The sequence below is a fragment of the Falco cherrug genome, chromosome 12, assembly GCF_023634085.1.
Source record: "Falco cherrug isolate bFalChe1 chromosome 12, bFalChe1.pri, whole genome shotgun sequence".
Taxonomy (NCBI): domain Eukaryota; kingdom Metazoa; phylum Chordata; class Aves; order Falconiformes; family Falconidae; genus Falco; species Falco cherrug.
Window position 1 is genome coordinate 27,359,541 of NC_073708.1, and position 22,381 is coordinate 27,381,921.

At 34.7% G+C, this 22,381-nt stretch overlaps 1 protein-coding gene across 5 annotated transcripts in view; it reads right to left on the bottom strand.

The window, feature by feature from the left end:
- Window positions 1-22,381, bottom strand: part of LOC102050576 (BEN domain-containing protein 5) — a 965,017-nt gene that overhangs the window by 894,856 nt on the left and 47,780 nt on the right. For all 5 annotated transcript variants that reach the window (XM_055724205.1, XM_055724204.1, XM_055724202.1 and 2 more), the window contains exon 3: window positions 16,651-16,775. In XM_055724205.1, coding sequence (XP_055580180.1) covers window positions 16,651-16,775 — 125 coding nt within the window. The remainder of the gene's footprint in view (window positions 1-16,650; window positions 16,776-22,381) is intronic.

Genomic DNA, 22,381 nt, shown 5'->3' on the forward strand with positions numbered 1-22,381 from the left:
TTGTGATACTTCAGTGAGAGGCATGGACAGGGCAGAAGCATTGATTTCTCAGTGTTCTCCATTGCTATTCTGTACTGATGCCTGGGTAAGCTAACTTGTAGCAAGGGAACTTTGTTGCTTCTGGTTCTGACTACCTCATCTAGAAGTTTCTGTTCACATTGCTCAGGTCACAAGTTTCCTGGCTTAACATATTTGCAAGAGTAGCTCAGAAGATTGCCATTATTATTTTAACTTACACACATTTATTATTTATTAGCACTAGCACGGACATTTTTGTGGGAGACATATTTTTTCTTTTTGTTCTTACACTTCTCCCCACAAAACTTTTCTAAAATACTTTATTCTGAGACATTCTTATAATAGCATGCAGATACAAAAATGTAACAGTTCCATTAGAGAAGAATGAATGATTAGGAAAAGGAATACTTTTCCTTTAAATTAAAAAAAATTAAATAAACAAAACCAGTGTGACTTACACAAAAATAAGGATAGTCCCGATGAGTATGTTAAAAACTTTGAATTTGTTCTTGTTAATTACATGCTTCATCTTCAGAAACAGGCAAAAATGCAGAATATTTTTATTTCATTTTCCACATATATAGTACATCTTTTAATAAAATGATCCTTGGGTTTAGTAAAATACATTTTACAACCTGATAAGCATTACATTGGAAAGTAAAATGGCTGTATCGTTTACTATGCTCCTATCATTTAATATAATATCTGTAACAGCCTGCATGTTCTCACAATATTCTAACTTTACATTACTACAAAACACAATTTTATAAATTGTAAAGGTCTGTACAAATAGGAATGTATTTTAATACAGAAAACTTGACACTATCACTGCACTTTTCTTCAAAAATATTCATTCCTTTCTTTGACATTTTTTTGGCTTACACACCAGGGTGCCAAACATTTGTGACAGCTTACAATAGAAAAACAATATTGCTTTTAGTTAACAATGTTAGCTATGAATATATATTGACAGCATTTTCACTGCAGATTTGCTGCCAACATAATACAAAGCAAATAGCATTCAATATGTTGGAACACTCAGGGGAATTAAAGAGTTTCAAAAACAAATTTATGGCATTAGGTACTGAATGCTAAATCTAATGAAAATGCAAATTCAGAAGTATCTCCCGCAAACACTTCATGCAAAGGAATGCAGTTTGGCAAAGTGATAAAATTAAGATTGTGTAAGTCAGGAGAAAATTATGTTAAAATGCTTCTGCTTGTTTGGCTTTTTATAAAGCCAGTTTTACCACAAAGATTAATATTTTTCCCAAAGCCTTTCTGCTTTGTTTCCTTAAAGTATATCAGAGAGAGATCATAAAAAAATCCAAATTCCAAATGCTTCCAAATGTTTTGAGGAAATACAAATACATAGGTGTATAATATTAATATTTGTAACTTTACTACTAACCCTATACAACCACAAGCACCACTGCTACCCTGAAAGAACATAAGCCTTGTTTTGCTTCCAAGTCTGTATGTTTATTATTACCTACAGAATAAGCAAAGCAGTGGATAGAAATTATGATTTAAGTCTTATTAAAATACCGTAATGTACAGCAATGTTGTAGTGTCATCTCCCATATATTAAAATATAATTGTTAAACCAAACATTTATTGACAGTACTTCGTAAGTGACATGACATTAATACTTTATAAACCATTTACAAAACAAATGAATGTAGGTTAAAAATACCACACTGCCAAGAAAGCAAAAATTGTTCAGGTTTTGTAGCTGTTGAATATAACTTTACAAATACTTAGATGAACTTGATATTTATTCTCACTCAACTATATGCAGTAGCTCAGCACTGATCTTTAACAATGATTGCCCAACATAAAAATATTATATTTTTTAAAGTCTTACATTTTTAACTGGCACTGGTCATGTGAGTAGAAATTAAACTGATCAATGAAGATCAGCATTTCTTTCCAGTATATTATACCTGTTTTCTTTCTTAATTTTTTTGTATGGGATATTGCTTTTACCTGGTTGTGTCACATATTTTTGGTTCTTACTTTCACATAAGAATGACTATTTTATTTATTGCATTTCTTACATAAAACTCTATGGGTTACTTGTGAACTAAACTGACTATGCAAGTGACCATGACTAGCAGAACTGAGACATGAAAGACAGTATTAATCAAGATGTTTGCAACTGCATGGGCTTTCTTTGTTTTAATTCAAACGGACTGAGCTAAAGTTTCTGGTAACTATTTAGGGAAAAAAAATCTGCTCTGTCAGATACTTGGGTTTTGCTAAGTTCTTTCCAATTAATCTAAGAACATTCTCTTATTCTCCAGTCTCCTAGTAAATGCTCAAAAAAACAGACGTGACTAAGATTTAACAATCTTGATATTTTCTTAGATAGCTATAAAATTATACAGTTCACAAAAACAAACTCTTCATAGGTTACACTCCAGCCTGACTGAATTGTTCAAATATATTTTGTACCTTCCAAATAACAAAGAAGGGAGGGGGGAAGGGAAAAGTGTCTTATTTGTAGAATAATATTTGCATTTAACCACTGAAGTGTAATATTAGTATAATACATAATTATTAAACCCACTACAACATTCAACAATTTATGAATTTCCGGTTTCTTAGAAAGCTGAATGGAACATATTTTAGGCTTAAACTTGGCCATCACACACGGTTTACCATGAGACTCATACTACTTGCATTATAGAACAGCCTAAACTGCAAAATTATACAGTACTTCCCACTATGGTGAGAGAGCCACAACTCTACATTTAGAACTGCAAAGAAAAATCAGGAAATGCAAAGCTTCGCTTTTTGCTAAGCTATGAATTTGAAAACATATTTCCTAGCACATCAAGCACAATATGGACCTGTATGCTATAAGCATCAAACGAGTTAGTTTTTTAAAAGCTGAAAGACTCTTACACTGGTGAAAATGGAGTAAGCACAGTTAATCTGTTAACATCTACTCTGTCTCTTTTCACTGACTGTCAAGGAAATCATATTTTACACTTTTTACAGCATGTGCTTGGAAAGGATTTCCTAGTAATCTACACTAAATCTCACTGAAGGGTGACAACAGAAATCAGCATGTGCCTCTGAAGAATAATCTAGCCAAACATTTACATTTAGAATATTCATTTGTATTTATGCATGAGAAACTCCTGGCAAAAAAAAATTCTCTTCCTGCGTACATACAATCTCTTTATATAGGCTGATTTTTATAGTGATCGGGCTTTAAATCAATAAAATTAATATATATTACTCAAATTAGTTTTGTGATAAAAACAGCTAGAATTCATGTAAAATAACAATTTACCTAGGTAGGTAGCTGTATGGACCTCTGCTTCAAAGAAATTTGTTTGGTCCTTCTGCAGCCATAGGGAAGAGACAACCCACAGGGAACAGTTATTGTAGTTTCATCCTGGCTATTCCAAACCCATGGAATTGCCATTCCACAGGCCTGCCAGGAAGGATATTCCATTTAATCTGGCTATTGCGGCAATTCTAAATCTAACACTGGAGGTACTCAATATCAGTGTCAAATTTCCAAAGGCAAGCATGTCCTACCATGAATCCCACAATACTCTGTAGTCCTTTGATGTTAGGATTAGTTTTGCCCATAAAGTTCACAGATCAGAATATGAACATACAAGAAGATGCAACACAAGCAGCATTCTACTTCCCTGCATCACCCCTAAGTATGATACAGTTTTGCAGTAAATTATGCAAAGGCATATGCAAATCTGCTAGAAGAATCCACACACTTTGTAGGTGATATATTACCTACAAAGATTTTAATATAAGTTTTGTCTGAGGTTTCATGTGAGTTTTCAGAGGGTAATAAGACAATGAACACAACCCCCTTCAAAAAAAATTCTGCTACGCAACTAGAAAATTAAGTGTTCTGCAGAGAACAATCATTTCAAGACCAGGAAAATACAGTCAGATTTGCCATTCCAATAAAAGTCTGTTACAATGTGCAAGGTTAAGGATCTGAATTCATGGACCTCAGTGTTCAGTTGGAGTCTATATATATATGAAATTGGCAAAAAGGTTGATAAAATTTTCTTCTCAAAGTTGAGAATTATAATAAAGAGGTGATTGTCTGATTTGTTGTCACTTATCTTGGGAAATTATTAGGGCAGAAGGAGACTGATAAACAGAAGCAACAACCCTGCTCAGTGACTGGCTTAGAAAACACAAACGTTTGGGGGCAGATTATTTATATTGCTTACACCAAGCTACTAAAAGCTTCAGAAATATTATCCTTTCAATGATAACATAAACCCTATTCAACCACATACACCAGATTTAGCAGAAACACATCCAGTTGTTTTAAATCTATACTGAATATGTTCCACTGTATATACATCCTTTAGTAAAAATAGTAATAAAAAACTCATTTCTACTTGAAAAACCTTCCAAGTTTCAGCTCCTACATAACATAATGCATATTTAGACTAGCATGTTATTCAGTAAAAGATGTCCAAACAAGATGATTTGATGTTGAAATAGTCATCTCAGAACAGCCAGAGCAATGTAAGGTAAAATAATTGTCAAGTCAATCTCTAGCTTACACTTTATTGCAGAAATAAATTGAACTCTGCTCTAGCTTTTTGACACGTAATTCTGATACTAATGGGTTCAAATCCATTTCTCTTTGCTCTCCTTCCTAACAGGAAGCTTTATGTAATACTGTGTCAGAAATCTACCAGTTACTGGCTAATGTTTCCCTTAAATAAAAAGTCTCTGCCTGTAATAGTATTAACAGCTGCCATCAGTTTACAGTAATGAGCTACAGTTCATCATGGTAATACTACTATGAAAATTAGAAGCTTCCATGGAGCTTCTCAATTCACAAAAAAATTACCAGAGCCATCATGAGCAGTGGTGTAACAGCAGATACTGTCTATCTAAGGTTTACAGGCCAGATCCTAAACTGGTGTAACTGTACTCAATCATTACAATTGTACACGGTTTATTATAGTGTGTTATGTATCTAAAATATAGCAGTTATACTTTGAGGGTCAATATATAAAGCCAGTGTTACCTTTCTTGATTTGTCAAAGCAAAAAATTGCACATTCATTTTACAGAGTATTTCACAGCTCCTTCAATAGAAAGGTTAAAATACTTTTTTCTGGAAGAAATACAATGATTTAACTATATATACTGTAATATCTTGTGTTACCTATACAGTGCAAAAGAATCTTCCAGTTTCAATTAATAGTTTCTAAAAAAAAAAGTAGCTATAAACCACAGCTTTTTAATTTTCTTTGCTTAAAAAAATGAAAATGCGTATCTTAATGCTTGATACCTCCAGAATTCTATAAACTAAGCATATTCTTATATGCAGTACAGCAACAGAACAATATATTTAATTGAGATTAGGATGGGATTTTCTCAGGCATTTAACATTACAGGAACTTTTCTCTCTCTGAAATCAATGGGAGACATACTATCTCATTCTACTGTAAAACATACAAATGTTATTTTCAGATCCTAATGGCAAAAAATAAATAAAAAACTTTTTGTACTGAACTAAATTTGATGAGGCATTGTATATCTGGGTTTTATGGAAAATATCCTTACCTACCTTTCAAAATTACTGGTAAATATAGGGCATACCCAGTTTATTTAAAGCTTCTCTAGGCAGAGGTGAGAGGAATGTAGAAGAGGAAAGAAACTAAGTAGACTAAAATTCACCAACCTGGATAAACAGTATGAGCAATGGGAAATACGAAATTCATAAAACCACAAATCAAGTAAGCAGATAAAAATTATTCACTATTTCTCATAACACAAAAAATATATTAAATATTAACCCAGCATATTTTAAAAAGAGAAAAGTACTTTTTATACAAATTGCATAATTAAGCTGCAGAACTCAGTGCTCCAAGGTCACAATGAGTATGATCAGATTAGACAAGGATGATATAATTCACAGAGTCCACCTATGCCTGTTAAAAACAATCTGGAGGCAACTACTACAATCAACCTGGCAACTACTACAATGAATCTGGTGACTTCTGACAGCCTGTAGCGAATTTAGACTGGTGGGAACTCACAATTCTGTGGTGCTGCAACGTGCAGTATGTGAGGAACAACTGTCAGGCTGGCGTGCAGGGCCCCAGGGTTTTCCTGTAACTTGCACAGCATGCATAGGTCATTTTTGCCTATACCACTGACACAGGAACTGAAAGTAAGGATTATTCTATACTTTCCTAGTTATTACTGATATTTTTTTTAAGTATCAGCTACTGGCCCTTGTCCAGATTAGGATACGACTAGGCAGCTCCTTAATCTGACCTTCTGTGATACCCCTTTATTTTACAATAAAGCCAAAACCAAGACAATGCCATAAGTGAGAAGACAGACTCAAATAAAGTGGTTGTTGATGACAGAATGGGAAAAGCAGATGGGAATCTGAGATCCAGTGAGTCACAGTAAGAATGACAGTGGATTGTTTTTTCACCATCTTTTCATTACCAGACTAGTCTGCTTCAGTGTCACAGGTAGTTCCACTTCCGTGTTCCACAGCAACTGGCTATCTCCTGGAATAAACAGTATTGACACTAGATGCTTTGGAACAAGGTAAATTTCCATTTTTTATGGAGGCGGATTATTTCAGTCAAGAGTTACTCATGATTCTGTTGGACAACCCAAGCACAATGTGATTTGGACTCATAAGCCCTGAGTTAGTTTTCGGTGTCCGAGAAACTTGCTGAACAATGTGCTGGGATTAAAAATTAGTTGCAAAATGGTAAACACCAGAATGAATCCACACTGCTTGAGGTTTCTTAAATGTGCAAACTATTCGAAGCAGCACAATAATCCTACATCTTTGTGGCACTTGATGTCCAATTATGACAGTTACAGGCACTCAAGATCAATGAAAGACTTCCCACTCTTCACAGCTTCTCTGCTCCATCTAACAGTTTCCACAGAAGCAAAGTGGAAGGCTCTTATTGCCTATAATATAGTACAACACTAACTTTCAGGAAATGGTTTATCCTCTCAATATTAAATTTCCTATTTTCTATTTCTCATTTTCACCATCAAAATTCAAGTTTTCTCTGCTTTTTCTTTCACTTATTGTAAGGTATCAGATATATAAAGACTCTGTGCACAGTGACTCAATATTGGGTTTACACATTAAAACCACAGGCAGCATACAACAATAATGAAGGAAAAGCATTACAAGATCTAGCACTCTAGTTCTTCCACCAACAGTTAATAGCAAAATAGGGGATTACTGGAGCCATATGCTTAATAGACTCAACCACAATCAGCAGACAGGATACTGGCTTCTTCACTGATCTTTCCCAACTAATTTCAAACTAATCACCTCTCACGGAGTACCACAATGATTTCATTCTTAGACTTCCTCAGTGGCAAGAAAAAAAACAACTTTCTACAATTCTTCAGTATTAGCTTCTCTTTTTCTGCCCTGTCACGTAAAGGGCAAATGGTTTCCCTCCCCCAGTAACATGAATTAACCTATGTGTATTTCAGCTTGTTTTTATCTTCAGGTTCCAACAATTTCTGCATAGTATCTGAACCTGCCATGGCTCAAATACAGATTAGTCTGTGTAAGAAAGATTAAAAAAATCTAAAAGCAGGGAAGTTCAAAACATTTCATCTTCATCTCTTCAACGTAAATATTTTTCTTTTACTTTAGTTCTATGCTTCCACATTCTGATGTAAATTTTCAGCTACAAATGCAGAATTAAACGAAATTTGCATGGAAGAAATTTAAAACTGGAACTAAAAAAGGGGGTATTTAATCATAAATAAAGTTTTTAAATTGAAAGAAAAGTAAGCATGTCACATCACTGACATCAAGATCATCATAGTACTGATTTTGTTTATAGCATTTATAATGTATTTTTGACATTTTGAGTGACAGATGCCACCATAATAGGAAATTAAACACACCTGGCCATTAGTTTCCTCTTAGCAAAAGCCAGCGTTAAAACTGAAACATACAGTATGTATGTAATAATTACCAAACACTGACATCTAAAATGTTCTTAGAGACACCTGGAACACAAGAAGTTTATGAATTTAACACTGTCTTGCCAAGAGAGAATATTTCATCAGGACAATTGTTTTGCTAAAGCTGAATATTGTCTATGTTTACTAACCTGTCTGTATTCATTACTTTTTAAAGGATGATACATGTCATGACAGCTTTGGATAATTTCATGGAGATGCACACTATATTGCACTTACCAAAGCTTCACATGCACCCTCAATCTATTCCAAGCACAACTGAATTATTGATCCAAAATAAAATTATATGTACTTGAAAGGATTCCAACTTGGAAGAATCATCATTTATAAATCTAATTTTATGCATGACCAATATAGGCACAAGTTTCCAAAATGGCAAAATTATTTTTCTTCAAAACTGCAGTATGTTCAATTGATTTTTCTTTTTTTAAATGTTGAGATGAACATGCAATCTATTTTAAATGTCATCACTTTGTTTTTTATTTAATTAACATTTCATATGGCTTCCTCAGTAAATAAATAATTACTTCAATCACTATACATATCATCTAACCCTATGCCTTTTTGACTCTACAATAAAATTGCGTCACTTTTCAACACAGAGATCAGTGAAACTACTTTTAAAATGTTCAAAGGCTCCTTTGAAATAATCCATTACGGATTTTAATACAAGTTGCAGAAAATTCAAGCCTTTCCCTTATTAAAAGTAATAGATCCATATTACCACATGGTACGGTATCATAAGATCTTACAAACTTTGCATCATGAATCTGGATCCACTGTTCTTCCCTATTTTTTTTAAGTCGAATGGCATGTGATATGTAAAAAATAGTCTCCTTAACCTGTAGTAACCGCAGTTAATTAAAAGGTACTGTCCAAATACACGCAACTCTCTCTCATGTTTTCAATGAAGACAGATATATATGTATGCATCTATGTATCTATAATATACACATATACACTCAAATATAGCTTTAAGGAATTTGGCCAGTGCATTGTATGCAGTGCAACATTGTAGTACACTGTGATGCCATCAAAATAAAGCCTAACAGAAATCCAGATTTTTGCTGCTTCTAGATTCTGAAGCATACATCCCAAAGAATGCAAATACGTAACTCCCATTTTGCCTCAACTGTTGTCGTTTGCTAGTAAATACCAGAGAATCTTCAGTGAAAGCATTCTCTAATTCAGACTAAATTTATTCACTTGCATAAGAAACTGATTTTCCCTGACAAAAACGTTTCAAGAGAGGTTCCATTCCTTTTTAATCTTGCTTAGAAAAAAACTATAATTTCAACACTTCTGCACTATATGTCTTTCTCCAAGGCAAAATAAAACAGTGAATGATAATGACTGATAAACCCAGCGGCATTAGATGAATGTCAAAATTTAAATCTTGACCAAGTTCACCCACAAGAAATGAACCACTATTCAGTAGGTAACAATATAGGAAAAACATCACTGACATGAAATAAATAAAAATTTCATACTGATCAAACTAAATCAATACTAAAATTACAGTAAGCAGTGAATTAGAGGTTGTAACAGTGACGCTACTTACAGTTTCATCTTAAAGTCAAAATGGCCATGTGAGCTGGAAATATGGGATGACAAAAAACATTCAACCCTTTATGGCTTTGGGGGAATGGCCCAAGGGTTTTCAAGTCACAGATGCAAATTCAGATGTCATTATTGACTGAGGGACCCCAATTTCAAACACATGAGCTAGCAAAGAACACATACAAACATGGACTTGAAAGAGGAGCTGAGAGCCTTCATCACTGAGCGTTAACAAGGAAACTAAAATTAGAAAGAAGCTTCAACAACTCAAATCTCAAAGCATTCTAGTCTTAAGACACATTTGATTTTTAGTAATGAAGATGCTTTTTTCCTGCTAAAAAAAATTAAACTACCCACCCATAAAACTTTGTAAGAAATTTAAATATAAATATTTCATTTTCTTTGGTAGTAGATTAACCCAGCAGCAGAGATAAATTTAAAACTCACCCATTCTGGTACATTCTTGCATTTATATTACCCTATGGTTTTTTGCATGAGGTTTTTCTTTTATGTCTACATCCATGTTTTACATTATTGGCAGTAACAGAAATAAAACTGCCACAAAGTTTCATACAAAACTGAATCTCATTTTAATTACTATTTGATAAGCACATAAAAAGAGAGGAAATTAATTAGGCAAGTATGTACATTTTCTATAAATAACAAATTTAATACAGTGTACCTTTTTGTACAACACTATAGTATGCTAGATACTAAGCTTCTTTTAAAAGCTAACCAAAATCCTTCTTTAAAAACAGATTTATAAGGGCAATATAAATTTAAAGCTTATCTTTCAGTACCACAACCTTATGCTTTAAACATTCTGATTTGGAACCAAACAATATCATACCACTCTTAATCTGAGACCCAATAAGATTCTGCTGTGTTACACTGCAATGGTTCTATGGAGTACTAAATCAGTCCAATATAAGCATACTTAGTAATTAAGTTCTTATATAAATTATAGTCAGATATGTCAATGAAACTAAGACGATGGCTTTGTTCAGATTGCTTATTAGTAAATAAACCATAAACTTCCAAAAATATATCATCTTCCAAATTTCAAATTTCTAAATTTTAATAATTAAATGTGCTTTAGTAGGCTGCTTCAGGAACCTTTACCTTTAACCTCATAAAATCAAATTATTTTCAAGTATCAGATGTGAGGTAACAAAACAAATGTATACGAGAAAACAAAACTGGTACATTAAAAACAACTGCGTTTTGTCTACCTGTGTAAAGGGTGAATAAAATACCCAAATACAGGAAGAGATACAGATCTATTTCTAGCACACTACATAAGAAGAGCACATAAAGATGGGTAACAGCTGGAGATGCCCTAAACAGGCAAAATTCAAATAATCTAGTGATTCTCCTTGTAAATTGTTATAAAGATCTATTTAGAGAGATTACAGGAGCTGACCAGAAGAGGATTAATAAATTATTAATGCAAACTATTCAACAATGAATGACTTCTGCCTAATTTAGTAAGAAGGTATATGTAATGAAATACACCACAGAAAATATGTATTTCAGATTGGTTAGGAAATGTTGCATGTCATAAAATGCTTCATAGAAATCTTCAAAATTTCAGAACTGTACTCCTTCATAAAAACATATGTACTTTTATACATGCATTTTCCAAAGCTAGGTAAATGCAATATAGCCTTTAATGCACAGTAAAGAAAATATCTGTCTTCTAAAATGAGAAACTATAAGATGCTATAATGCATCCTGATACCAGTAACTTAAATCACCAAATGACATTAGAGTGAAGAAAGTTCGAGAAGAAAGAAGTAAAAAGGCAGCCTGTTTCCAACTTTAGACTGCTTTTGATGTTATCCTTACTCCATCTTTGGAGGCAGCTTCTGCAGGAATTAACTGCACAAAATGAGTTCTTAGGCCAGAAAAAGAGGTTGAGGTACTTCAAATCATGCCTGGTTTGCTTTTCTTCCCCCCTACGTCTCCAAGATGTATCAATAGGTATAATGAAAGACATCTCCCTATACACATATTATTCATATCTTTAAACAATCACAGCTGTAAGGTCACAAAGAAGGCGTAGTCCACTGAGGATTATCGGGCTATTTTAGGACAGTAGTAAGAGGTCTGAACAAACTATAAAATCCAATCCAGATAATAAACAGTTCCTGAAAACCTAACCAATTAAAGACAGAGATTTTACAGCCTCTTTTATTTTACAAAACAGTGTAGGACAAAAAAAAACCTACTCTATAATGAGAGCTCCATGCATTCACAGTAATGTCCAGCTGTGATATTATCTGTCTTACTTTGGCATCCCGTTTAAATTTCTGAAGACAACTAGGCTATCCTTTTCTCCTAATTCATACATATACATAACAAAAAACTACCAAAAATCTAGAGTCAAAATTCTAGCCTCAGTCCAACTGTAACTGAAGTAACAGAGAGAATGCCTTTAAAGTAAATAACATTTGTTCTTTGATTTTAACCTCAGTTTGGATTGATTTATTAACTGTAATTGGTGATCAAATCCTAGCTGCCAAATATCTATTCTCTTCTATCCTTGGTATATTTTGTCACTACCTTTGTGATGAAGAACTCCAAATGTGTTTATCAACACTTGCAGAACAAAATTTGGCACTATTAGGAAACCCCTTCTGTTGGAAATTCTTTTTTTAATCTCAGTGAAAATACCATTTACGAACATGATTCATCAGACAGCAGAGTTGTTCAGGGTACATATACATACAGAATATAACACGCGGCCTAGATGTGCATTACTTATTGGTATAATATGGTTGCTGTTCTTTAGAGTAATTAAAATCCTCACAGATATTTTTAATCCTTTCATCACTTTGTTGTTTTCAACTCCTATCTTTTCTCAGATTCCTCAAAAGTAAATTTTCCAGGACAGAGATCATCTTTTTCTAGTGTGGCTACAGTATGTGGAACAGTAAGCATCATCTACTTGAGCAGAATTTCAGGCTATGGCCCCCAAGAGAAATAATTATTCACCTGTAAAATCCTCCAGTATTGGTATACTATTTACACAATTTATCACATGCACACACATTTCTTTTTTTCCCTCCAGATCTCAAATGATTCACTGTTGCTACTAACACCTTTAAAGACATTCCAGCTCAGAAGTAATCATGCACCTGAAGCACTGTCTATTTAAAATACTTGAAATGCAATCTGGAGATGACATTTGTTCATCCAATTTCCAGTTCCACAGAGAAGAAATTTAGCAAAATTGCAGATGTTTTGTAAGGGCCATGGTTGAAGTTAATAGGAAACAAACTCTGCCCAACAGATAGCATTATCCAGAAATAGCAGCCTGTGACACGTATATAATTAGAGAAATTGGAGGCTTTGCCCATGAGACCATGTGTTCCACAGCAAATCCTATTTCCTTCATTCTCCCTTTCATGGTTATTGCAAGGGTAATCATTGTGTGATTATAGTCCTTTACATGTAATATATCAGTTTCTTTTTGTTTTTTCCAATATTGGTGTTAATTAAATTCACTGAACAAATGATAAAAAAGTCCACAGCTCAGATCTTATCAGACCAACTGACTTACAAGTCAAACCATAGAAGGAGACCAAAAGACCAAATTTTACATCTCACAGGTATCTTATATGATGGTTCTTTTTTCCCATAAATATAAGCCATTAGCTATTTCTTTTGATTTTTTTCCTTGTTAAAAAGTATAAAATAAAACTGACAACATAAAATGCCTGATGTAGAAGTCCAAGTCATAAGGAGGAAGTTAATTTACCAACTACAAAGTAAAAAAAAAAAAGTCTACTGGTTCTACTGTAACATAGGGATATGAACATAAAAAAACCCAAGTTTATCGTAAAATTCTAAAAATAATTCTGAAAAGATTAGGGCTCTCACTGCTTTGCTACAGAACTTGGCTTACTACCTGCGCTTGTTACTGAAGCACAACGGAAACCGAAGACATATGTAACAGGAGGGAGGAAGGAAGCAATCAGTCTGAAAAAGACTTATGTATGATAGTGAAAAACAAATTAGGTATAAGTTTCCATAGTGATACAGCAACAAAAGGCTGCTGCAATTTTCAGCTGTCTATACTGAGACAGCAAGAGAGCAAAGGGACTAGAGTCTCTCCTCTGTAAGTTGGGATGTTAGCGTACTCACAATTGTCCATTTAATTTTAGTTCCACACTACAAAGAAAATATTGAAGGAATTGGAAGAAGAATAATTATAAAAACAAGATGTTCTGCAAGAAGCAAAACTACGAAGTGCTATGGATTTGGATTTCACGGTTGGATTGTCCAGTATCTTAAAAATGCAAATGCCAATGAGTACTTTCCCCTATGCATCTCCTCTGTGGATTCTCTGATGTTTAATAAGAAATGATCTCGTACTATAGCCTGTCTGCCAGAGGGAACACTAATGGGTCTCTTGCCCATCTGGCAGCCTGCTTTCCCGAAACTTACACAAATTCCTGTCCAGTGGTGTTGAAACTGGCCAAGAGTTAAGAAACTATTGAGGGAGAAAGGAGAGGAGAAAGATCAGCAACCACACAAAAAAGTAGGATACCAAGTAGACAGTGTGATCATATAAGCTTTGTTTCCCTGGGAAACTAGGCTAATTATCAAAGGGCTGGAAAGATTCACTTACGATGAAAGTCCAAAGGCCCTAAAGCAGAAAAATACTTAAACACTTAAAGGTAAAGTGCTCTATTGGATATAGAGTTGAAAGAACCAAACATGATAGCTGGGTTGAGACACAAATGATGAGGAATGTTATAATTTACAGAAATATAAATGTTAGCCAAGGATGATGAGGATTTATTTGTACCAAGAGGAGCTATTACTAAGCAGAATTGCAACTAGGAATAGTAGGATTAAATAAAGGAAAGTTTTAGGCTAAAAATCAAGCAACACTGTAAGTGAGATGAGTCTATAGTACTGTTTTGAGATGTAAGAAGTGGAAGCTCCCTGGCTTAAGAAAATTAAAAGTGGAATGTAAAAAACCCATTCTCTACGGAATAATGCATGGACAGTGAGATTGGCAGGAATGTCTAATCAGTATTTCTTTTCATCTATCACTAGATTAGTACCACAAAATACTGCACTAAACATATGGTAAAAACTACACTATTATCCAGTAGCAGAACTGAAACCTAAATCAGAAATACACAGTACAATTATGTGTTCCTAGTATTTGTATGACTGTTTTTTACACTGTGTCTTTTTTGTTTACTTTTTTACCCATTTGTCCACTGTTGGGTATAAATGATTGGTCTGATGCAACAGGAGAAAAAGAGAATGGATTTCTTGTTTTCTCATTATACTATTGAAATAAATTTCTTTGAAATAAAGGCTTTAGTGTGAAATGTCAAGCAAAACTGGAGATATTCTTAAAATGAAAAGAAAAACAACATATTTTCAAATCTAAGTACATAAATTTGTTTAAGAATTTGAAGCTGAAGGAAGAGGAAGATGAGAAGGAAATGTAATATAGACAATACCCAAAACTATTAAAAGTAGCTACTCCTTTTCAGTCCTCTAAAGGCCTGTTCTAAAAGATGTTCAGTCATCTAAAAGCCTGAAACCAGACCTAGGATATATAAATGCATAGATCTGCCCTCCTCCCACATCACCTATACAATATATCCAAAATAAAAATATTATACATACAATTATTTATACTGAGTTATTAAAATATCAAATTTTACACATCAAGTGATCAAAGTTACTTGTGTATTACTGCAACATTTTTAAGCAATACTGAATGGAATGGGGTTTTGTTATTATTTTCTAGTAAAACATAGAAGAAAATAATCAAAATGCACAAACCAGATTACACAGTATGTTTGATGTAGCAATTTCTAACATTCATTTAATATAGCTGAGCTACAATGACTAATACTGCCCATGTCCGCTAGTACAAAGACCTAAATAAGGTTCCAGACTAGATTATGTTCATGCTGGTCTCCTTTTAACGGAAATTGGAGAGATGAAAAAAAGATTATAGGAACACACATTATAAAAACAGACCTCACAAGTCAAACTTAATAGTGAAACCATTCTCTTTCATGTAGACAACCATGAAAACAAATATCCTGTAAGCACTAGATATATATTGTATCGTTCTATCAGATCTCTTCGCCTCCTTGAGACAGATTCCCATTCATCTCATGACTATATAATTTGATCATAGTTGAGTAAGGCACAGCAGGGGAAAGGGTCTGTTTGATAAAGTATTAGGCTCCAGAAAGATAGATAAACAATTTCATGATTTCTAGTTGTAACAGGAATGGTACAGTGGTGGATATTGAGATATTAGTCTCGTAGGAATACAAATAACAAGCTTCTGCAGTTTTTTCCTCTTACTAAGTATGTTTTCTCTCCATTAGGTGAAAATGACAGTTTGATTATGATAAACTAAAACAGAAAGCCAGAATAAAATGCAAGGTGCATATGAAAATGAAAGTTATTACGTAACTTTTTTTTCTTAGTATAAGACAAGCAAAAAATAGAGCAAGGAACTTTCTTTCTCATGGGGCATTTTTACTCAAAGAAACATTATTTAAAAGTATGTGAAACAGTTGCCTATCAAATTGTTTCACATTTAAACCTCCTCTTTCACAGGGGACACATTGGCAGGCAACTCCTCACCTACTACAAATCACTTGAGTAACACCTGTTTGCAGCACTACCTTTGTTCTACATGTATTAAATGAAGACTGGAGTGGTAATATTTGAACAGCTATGATGGACTTTTTTTCATGTATTAGCACATATATTTATTTTTTTATATAGTAAAACAAATATATAGCAGCCATTACTAATACAGCTCCTGTTAGGTGGCAAATATTATAATATCTTTATATTATACTAACTTGCTGTCTTGGATAGCTGAACAACAGGGTGATATTCAGTCATGCTGACACCTGCTTTTACTTGTAAAATTTCAAAGAACAAAAAAAATCTTTTACAGCAAATTTTTAGTTAAAAACCCTGGATATCATCTTTTTTGTTTATGAAAATATATTCTGGAGTAAGCAATTTTTAAACCTATCATACTATCTAATTTAGTCTTACTTACCTGTGATTCTTTTACATTTTCAACAGTGAAGTTGAACCAAACTCGAAACCGTGGGTTACAGGTATCTGGTCTAATGAACAGGTCATACTCAAACTGTGTGATGTGGTCCACTCGTCCAAGGTTACCTACCAGGAACACATGAAAAAGAATGCATTTTAATGAACAGCTGGTAAAGTTTCCAGGAACTACACTGGGGAAAGTTTTAAAAACTTCTACCTCTGTTAGTTAAAATATATAATAAGCCTTATAACAGTTCAGAATTATTTTTAATAGACTTAATAACAGTCACAAAATAAATTACCTACCAGTAAGCTACATGCATCAAAATACATCAAAAAGAAGACAACATGGATTTTTGTTATTCAATTAAACTGACTTACTGTATTCTCTCATCTGAGTATTCCAGTTAAGCATCCTAATATCCTTTTCATTGCTTCCCTTTTGTTTTTTCACTTTTCTAATAACGTCTCTCTACCTCTTCTATCCCCCACCTGTATAGATTTCTCTCTTCCCATTTGCTGCTCATGTTCAAGCACCTCTACAATTAAAGAGTCAATAGATTTCCACCTGGCCCCCCTGGCTGGCACTCTGAGCACCCCTCTCTCCCCACAGATGGGCCAGCCTTCACCTCCCTTGTGATTCAAAAGCTATCTCAATACTTGTCCTTTACTATTTGCAGCCACTATCACCTCTTCAAAAAACACAAGGCTGTCAGATTTTGCCTCAGTTTTTTTCCTGGAGAATTTCATGGAATAATATTTTTAAATATAGTCAGAGCTACATTGTCCCCTATGGCATTATTCAGCAAACAATCACAGTGGCTATAGATATGAAGTTCAGCACTGGGAGAACTTGCTAAGTGCTTTTAAATTGCTAAATTGTCATTTTTCCTTTGAAGTGTGCCAAGATTTTTAAAGACAAGGTTTAGACTGCCCATTTCATTTATATGCTACAAAAATAAGACTACACATTTTCCTGATCTGATCCAAACCCCATCTCATCAGGTCTTGTAAGACAGGGCCACACTTTACCTCACAGGCTAAATTATACTTTCTAAAAAAAAAAAAAATAGCACTGCAAACCTGGTTTCATGGCTTCAGATATTTTTTTGGCCTTAGATATATATTTCTGAGTTGGATATATACTGTTGGGTTCAAATAGTTATTTCTAATGCTATTTGAGCTAAACAACTCCGTCAGCAAGTTCCATTCCAGTCAGTACAACTGTTACCGGTAACATGCTACGCAGGGTGTGCACAAGCAGCAAAATTTGGCTGATCTGCTGTTCTGGGTCGGAAAAGCAGCAGGAAAAAAAATTCTGAACTCTGTTCATCAATATATTTCTTCCTTTTCCCAAATTGTTTCTGGCTTTCCTAATTGAACTTTTTTAATCTTCTCTATTTTAAATGTTATCCTCTACTTTCCTACCCACATTCCTCTTTTCAGAAGAAAATTCTCTTCACCGAATCCCTCTGCAGAAAACCACTTCATGCTAGCAATCTGTTCCTAAACACTTGCCTGAAGGACACATTTGGCATATGAAATATTTGAAAAAAAATTAAAAAAACAGCAATATTGTACAGCTAGAATACCTTTGCCAAGTATAAATAATGTCATCTGCTGTAGGGGCGCAGGTGCCGGCAGCGGGGCGCAGGGCTGAGCTCTCTGAGGAGAAGCTGGGCTGCCCCAGGCCGGTCACAACCGGTTCCAGCCGCCTCCGCAGCAGCCGGGGCCCCACCCAGCCCCTCAGCCGAGGCGGTGGCGCCTCCTTAGCAGAAATGCTTTAAGGGCGGGAAAAAGCACCACACATACAGGGAGTGAGGGAGTCTGAGGAGAACCGGGGTTCAAGGAGGCAGGAAGGCTGCGCTGCAGGGCAGGGCACAGACCTCCTGTGTCCTGCAGGGAGGCAGGAGCAGGTGAATATGCCTTGAAGGCCCAGTGGCTGTGGAGAAGCCATGCTGGAGCAGATTCCTCTGACAGGAATGTAGGAAGGGCCAAGCCTGGAGCAGAGGAACAGCAGAGAGGAACTCTGGGGACTGACCGCAGACCCCATCCCACTGCACTGCTCCTTGTGGGAGAAGCGGAGTTGATCCTGGGAAACAAGGAAGGGTGGGGGAAGGTGTTTTAATTTCTCTTTGTTTCTTAATATCCAAACCTATTTTAACTGGCAATAAATTAGTTTTCCCCCAGTCGAGTCTGTTTTGCCAGTGATGGCAACTGGTGAGCGATCTCCCTGTCTTTACCTTGACCCATGAGCTTTTGCATCTTGTTTTCTCCCCCTGTCCTGGTTGAGGAGGGTGAGAGAACAGCTGGGTGGGCACACAGCATCCAACCAAGGTCAGCCCACCAGATCTGCCTGACTTAATCTGAAGTCCCTTACACATCTAAGTGCACTTTCTGCCACAGGGGTCAGACCCATCACTGTTATTCACAACAACAGAACTCAAATCTTAATGTAAACTACTATTTTCTACAGATTATTATCCAAAGTAAGTAAGAATGGTAAAATTAAGCTATTGCATTGTAATACCTTTAATTAAAGGACTTTTTTACTGTGTTTTTCATTAAACATCATGCACATATAACATTGTAGGGGAAACAATATCCCTCATGTATTTCAGAATTTAGGTGGTCCAAGCTGTTCAGCTGCCCAGGCTGGATTCCAGTTGCCTCACAGGTCAGTTTAAGCTCCCTCTGCAGAGCTAAATGTGTGGAAGCCCAGAGTCATTTCAGCCTGAGCTGGGCATGTGATGCTGGTGGATTTTCTAAGAGCAAGGCAGCAAGCTGAACGAACACAGACTGTGGACTAGGTCCAGCTTGTAAACTACTATGTATACATGCCTCGCAATGATCTCAGCAATTCCAGATATAGATTATCTGCAGCACAGAGCAGAGGTGCAAATTTTGGTCAAATTACTTCCAAAGAAGGACACAGAAGCAATTAAATTTGTATTTTAAGTTCAAAGATCATTAAGAAGTTGTACTGCAAAACACAGGAAACAAAAATATTAAGTGAATAAATAAAAACAGAGCAAAATGAGACCTTGGTTTCCGACCTATTGCAAATTTCAGCTTCTGTTTCACCATCAGACTGATCTGAACTGTATGGGGGACAGATGGCCCACTCAGAACTACTTTACAGAGTCCATAGGATACCTAAACTAGCACTGGAGAATCGTACAGATGTCAATGAAATCACTGATGGTGAAGAACAGTAATGCTGGAACTACTCCAGGCCAATCTGCTCTGGAAAACCTACATAACTGTCCCAAAAACAGCAGAACCTTTAACAATTTAATCATTGTTTGCATAGTTCCCTGGAACTCCCAACACTGTTTTCCTCTTTATCTCCAATACTTGAATACTCACAACCCTCTTAATGCATTTTTTCCTTTTGTGAATTTTATCTCACTTTATTACTTTTTGCCTAAAGAACTGCCTCTTCCTGGGCTCTTTCATAGTGCACACCAGCTACCAGAGTCACCTGCAGCCATTTGCAGCTCAGTATCATTTGTACATTTCATTAGTGCACTATTTCTTCTCTGTCTTCCAGATGCTAAATAGGCTGGACTGAACACTAATGCCTTCGGTAACCAATTCAACAAGTTCCTCGTGCGTAATAGACTATTGTTTGTAATATCACAGCCTTTGCTCACAATCTGTCAGCCTAATTTCAACCCACATAGCAATGTCATTAAACAAGACGGCAGTTTTGTTACAAGGAAGCCTAGAACTGTAAGAACAAAACACTTCCTTGCTTTAAGAGACACTTTGCAGAAAGCTGGCAATATCACTGAAAAACATTTTTTGGTGTCCAAGACAGGATATAAGCTTCCCAACATTAATCTCATAAACAAAGTTAACAATTTTACGTACTGCCTTCACACTGCTGAAATCATGGGAAATAGATGTATTCTAATGAGTGAGAATTATATTCCAATACCACAAGTAACACAGTGAAACGCATTAGAAACTATGAAACAGGAATTAAAACATTGATTACACTATTTGATTTCAACATTATACCATTTTAATATTTTAACATTGAAAATAATTTTTTTTTCTTAAGTGCAAACAACTTCTAAACCGCTTTAATTTTTTAATAGCTCTATAAGGTTCCTTAAAATGTCTCTCTTTTTTTTTTTTTTTTTTGTTAAATGCATAGCAAGAGAGAAAACTGTTTAATGAATGGTTACACAGTAAGTTCCTCCTATGTTACTGCAATCTCTCTGCAATTACACAATACATATGCTCTGCTTTGCAGTACCTGACGTGGATAGTTTACGTGCTGAAATGATGATAAATTTAAGAGAAAGCTAGATAGCACCAATTTTGTGTAATGTACCTACCAATAGTTTTCTGTTTTGATACAACTACTCTAAGACCCTTCCTGTGCACAGTGTTTATTCTGTGTAAATTGCTAGTCCGGTAATTTGTGGTATCAGTAAGAGAGTCTATTCCTAACCATATTGCTTAAATACGTTCTTTTAAAATCAAAGAAAAAAGTCTCACACTACTACAACACCACCTTTTCTTTGCTTTACTTTGGGTTCATGCCCACATGAAATCATCACCCCTCCATTCAATCAATACAGAAGTTTTATCTGTGAGACTATGCAACATTTTATAAAGCATCATCACTCCATAATTTGTGAGTAGCATTATACTTTGGGGGTTAACATTATAAAACATAAGATATTAGTAATGTTATTTAAGGTACATATAAAATTAATTAACTGATGAAGTAATGTAATCTGCAAGGGAAAAAAGTCCAACAGCATTATGAGCAGTTAAGATCTGAACTTATCGGCATTCTAAGACATTTCTTGTTTAATGTATTTTTATATATATTATTATTGGGTTATATATATAATATACATTATATATTATATTATTGGGTTGTCATCTGGTTGTCCAATGGCTTTCTGACAATATCTTAAAATTAAAATAAGCAATTTATTAGAGTAGCCAGCACTTTATACAACATCATGGATTTTTTTCTCCTATGCACTCTGAAATTAGTTGAAGGGGTTTTTTCTATTATAATTTTACTTCACAGAAATACTGGCACAGATTTTTTTGAACTGATGGGAAGATGTGAACAAATCAAATTCCCAAATGTCTATAAACTGGCTTTTACTCAGCCTTGGGGTTTGTTTTAAGACATGCTCAATTTTCAGTCACAGTTCTGTTCAATACTCCTAGCATACTGAGAAAAGAAGAGTCATTTTTCTTTAATCATGCAAGCTTAAATTCTTAATTATATTTAGTTAAATTGCTTCACAGAGTAATGTTTAGTGCAGTACTTTCAAAATGTGAATAGTGAAAGGGGTCAATAGCATGTTTCAAGTTTCTTTAAAAGTCAGAAAAAAGCCCGATATTACTATTTTATTAATCACGCAACATACACTTAGTCCTCATAAAATATTAACATATATTGCTTCCTACATCAATAAGTGTACTTTACACAAATAAAGAAAACCTGCTTAAGAAAATGCTAGCTAAACTTACAATACATTCTAACAGTTATCATAAAAATACTAGAAAAGAAAATATAGATATGTTAAGCAATCCTAAAATCTTCTTAAACCACACATTGTGCTTTCCTACAGAGAATTTTAAGATGAAAAATAGACCTTGAGGGTCTTAGACAAGCCTGAGGCAATATAAAGAAAAAGGTCAAACACTCTGCTAAAAAGGACCGTTATCTTCAGAACAACAACTTATCAGCC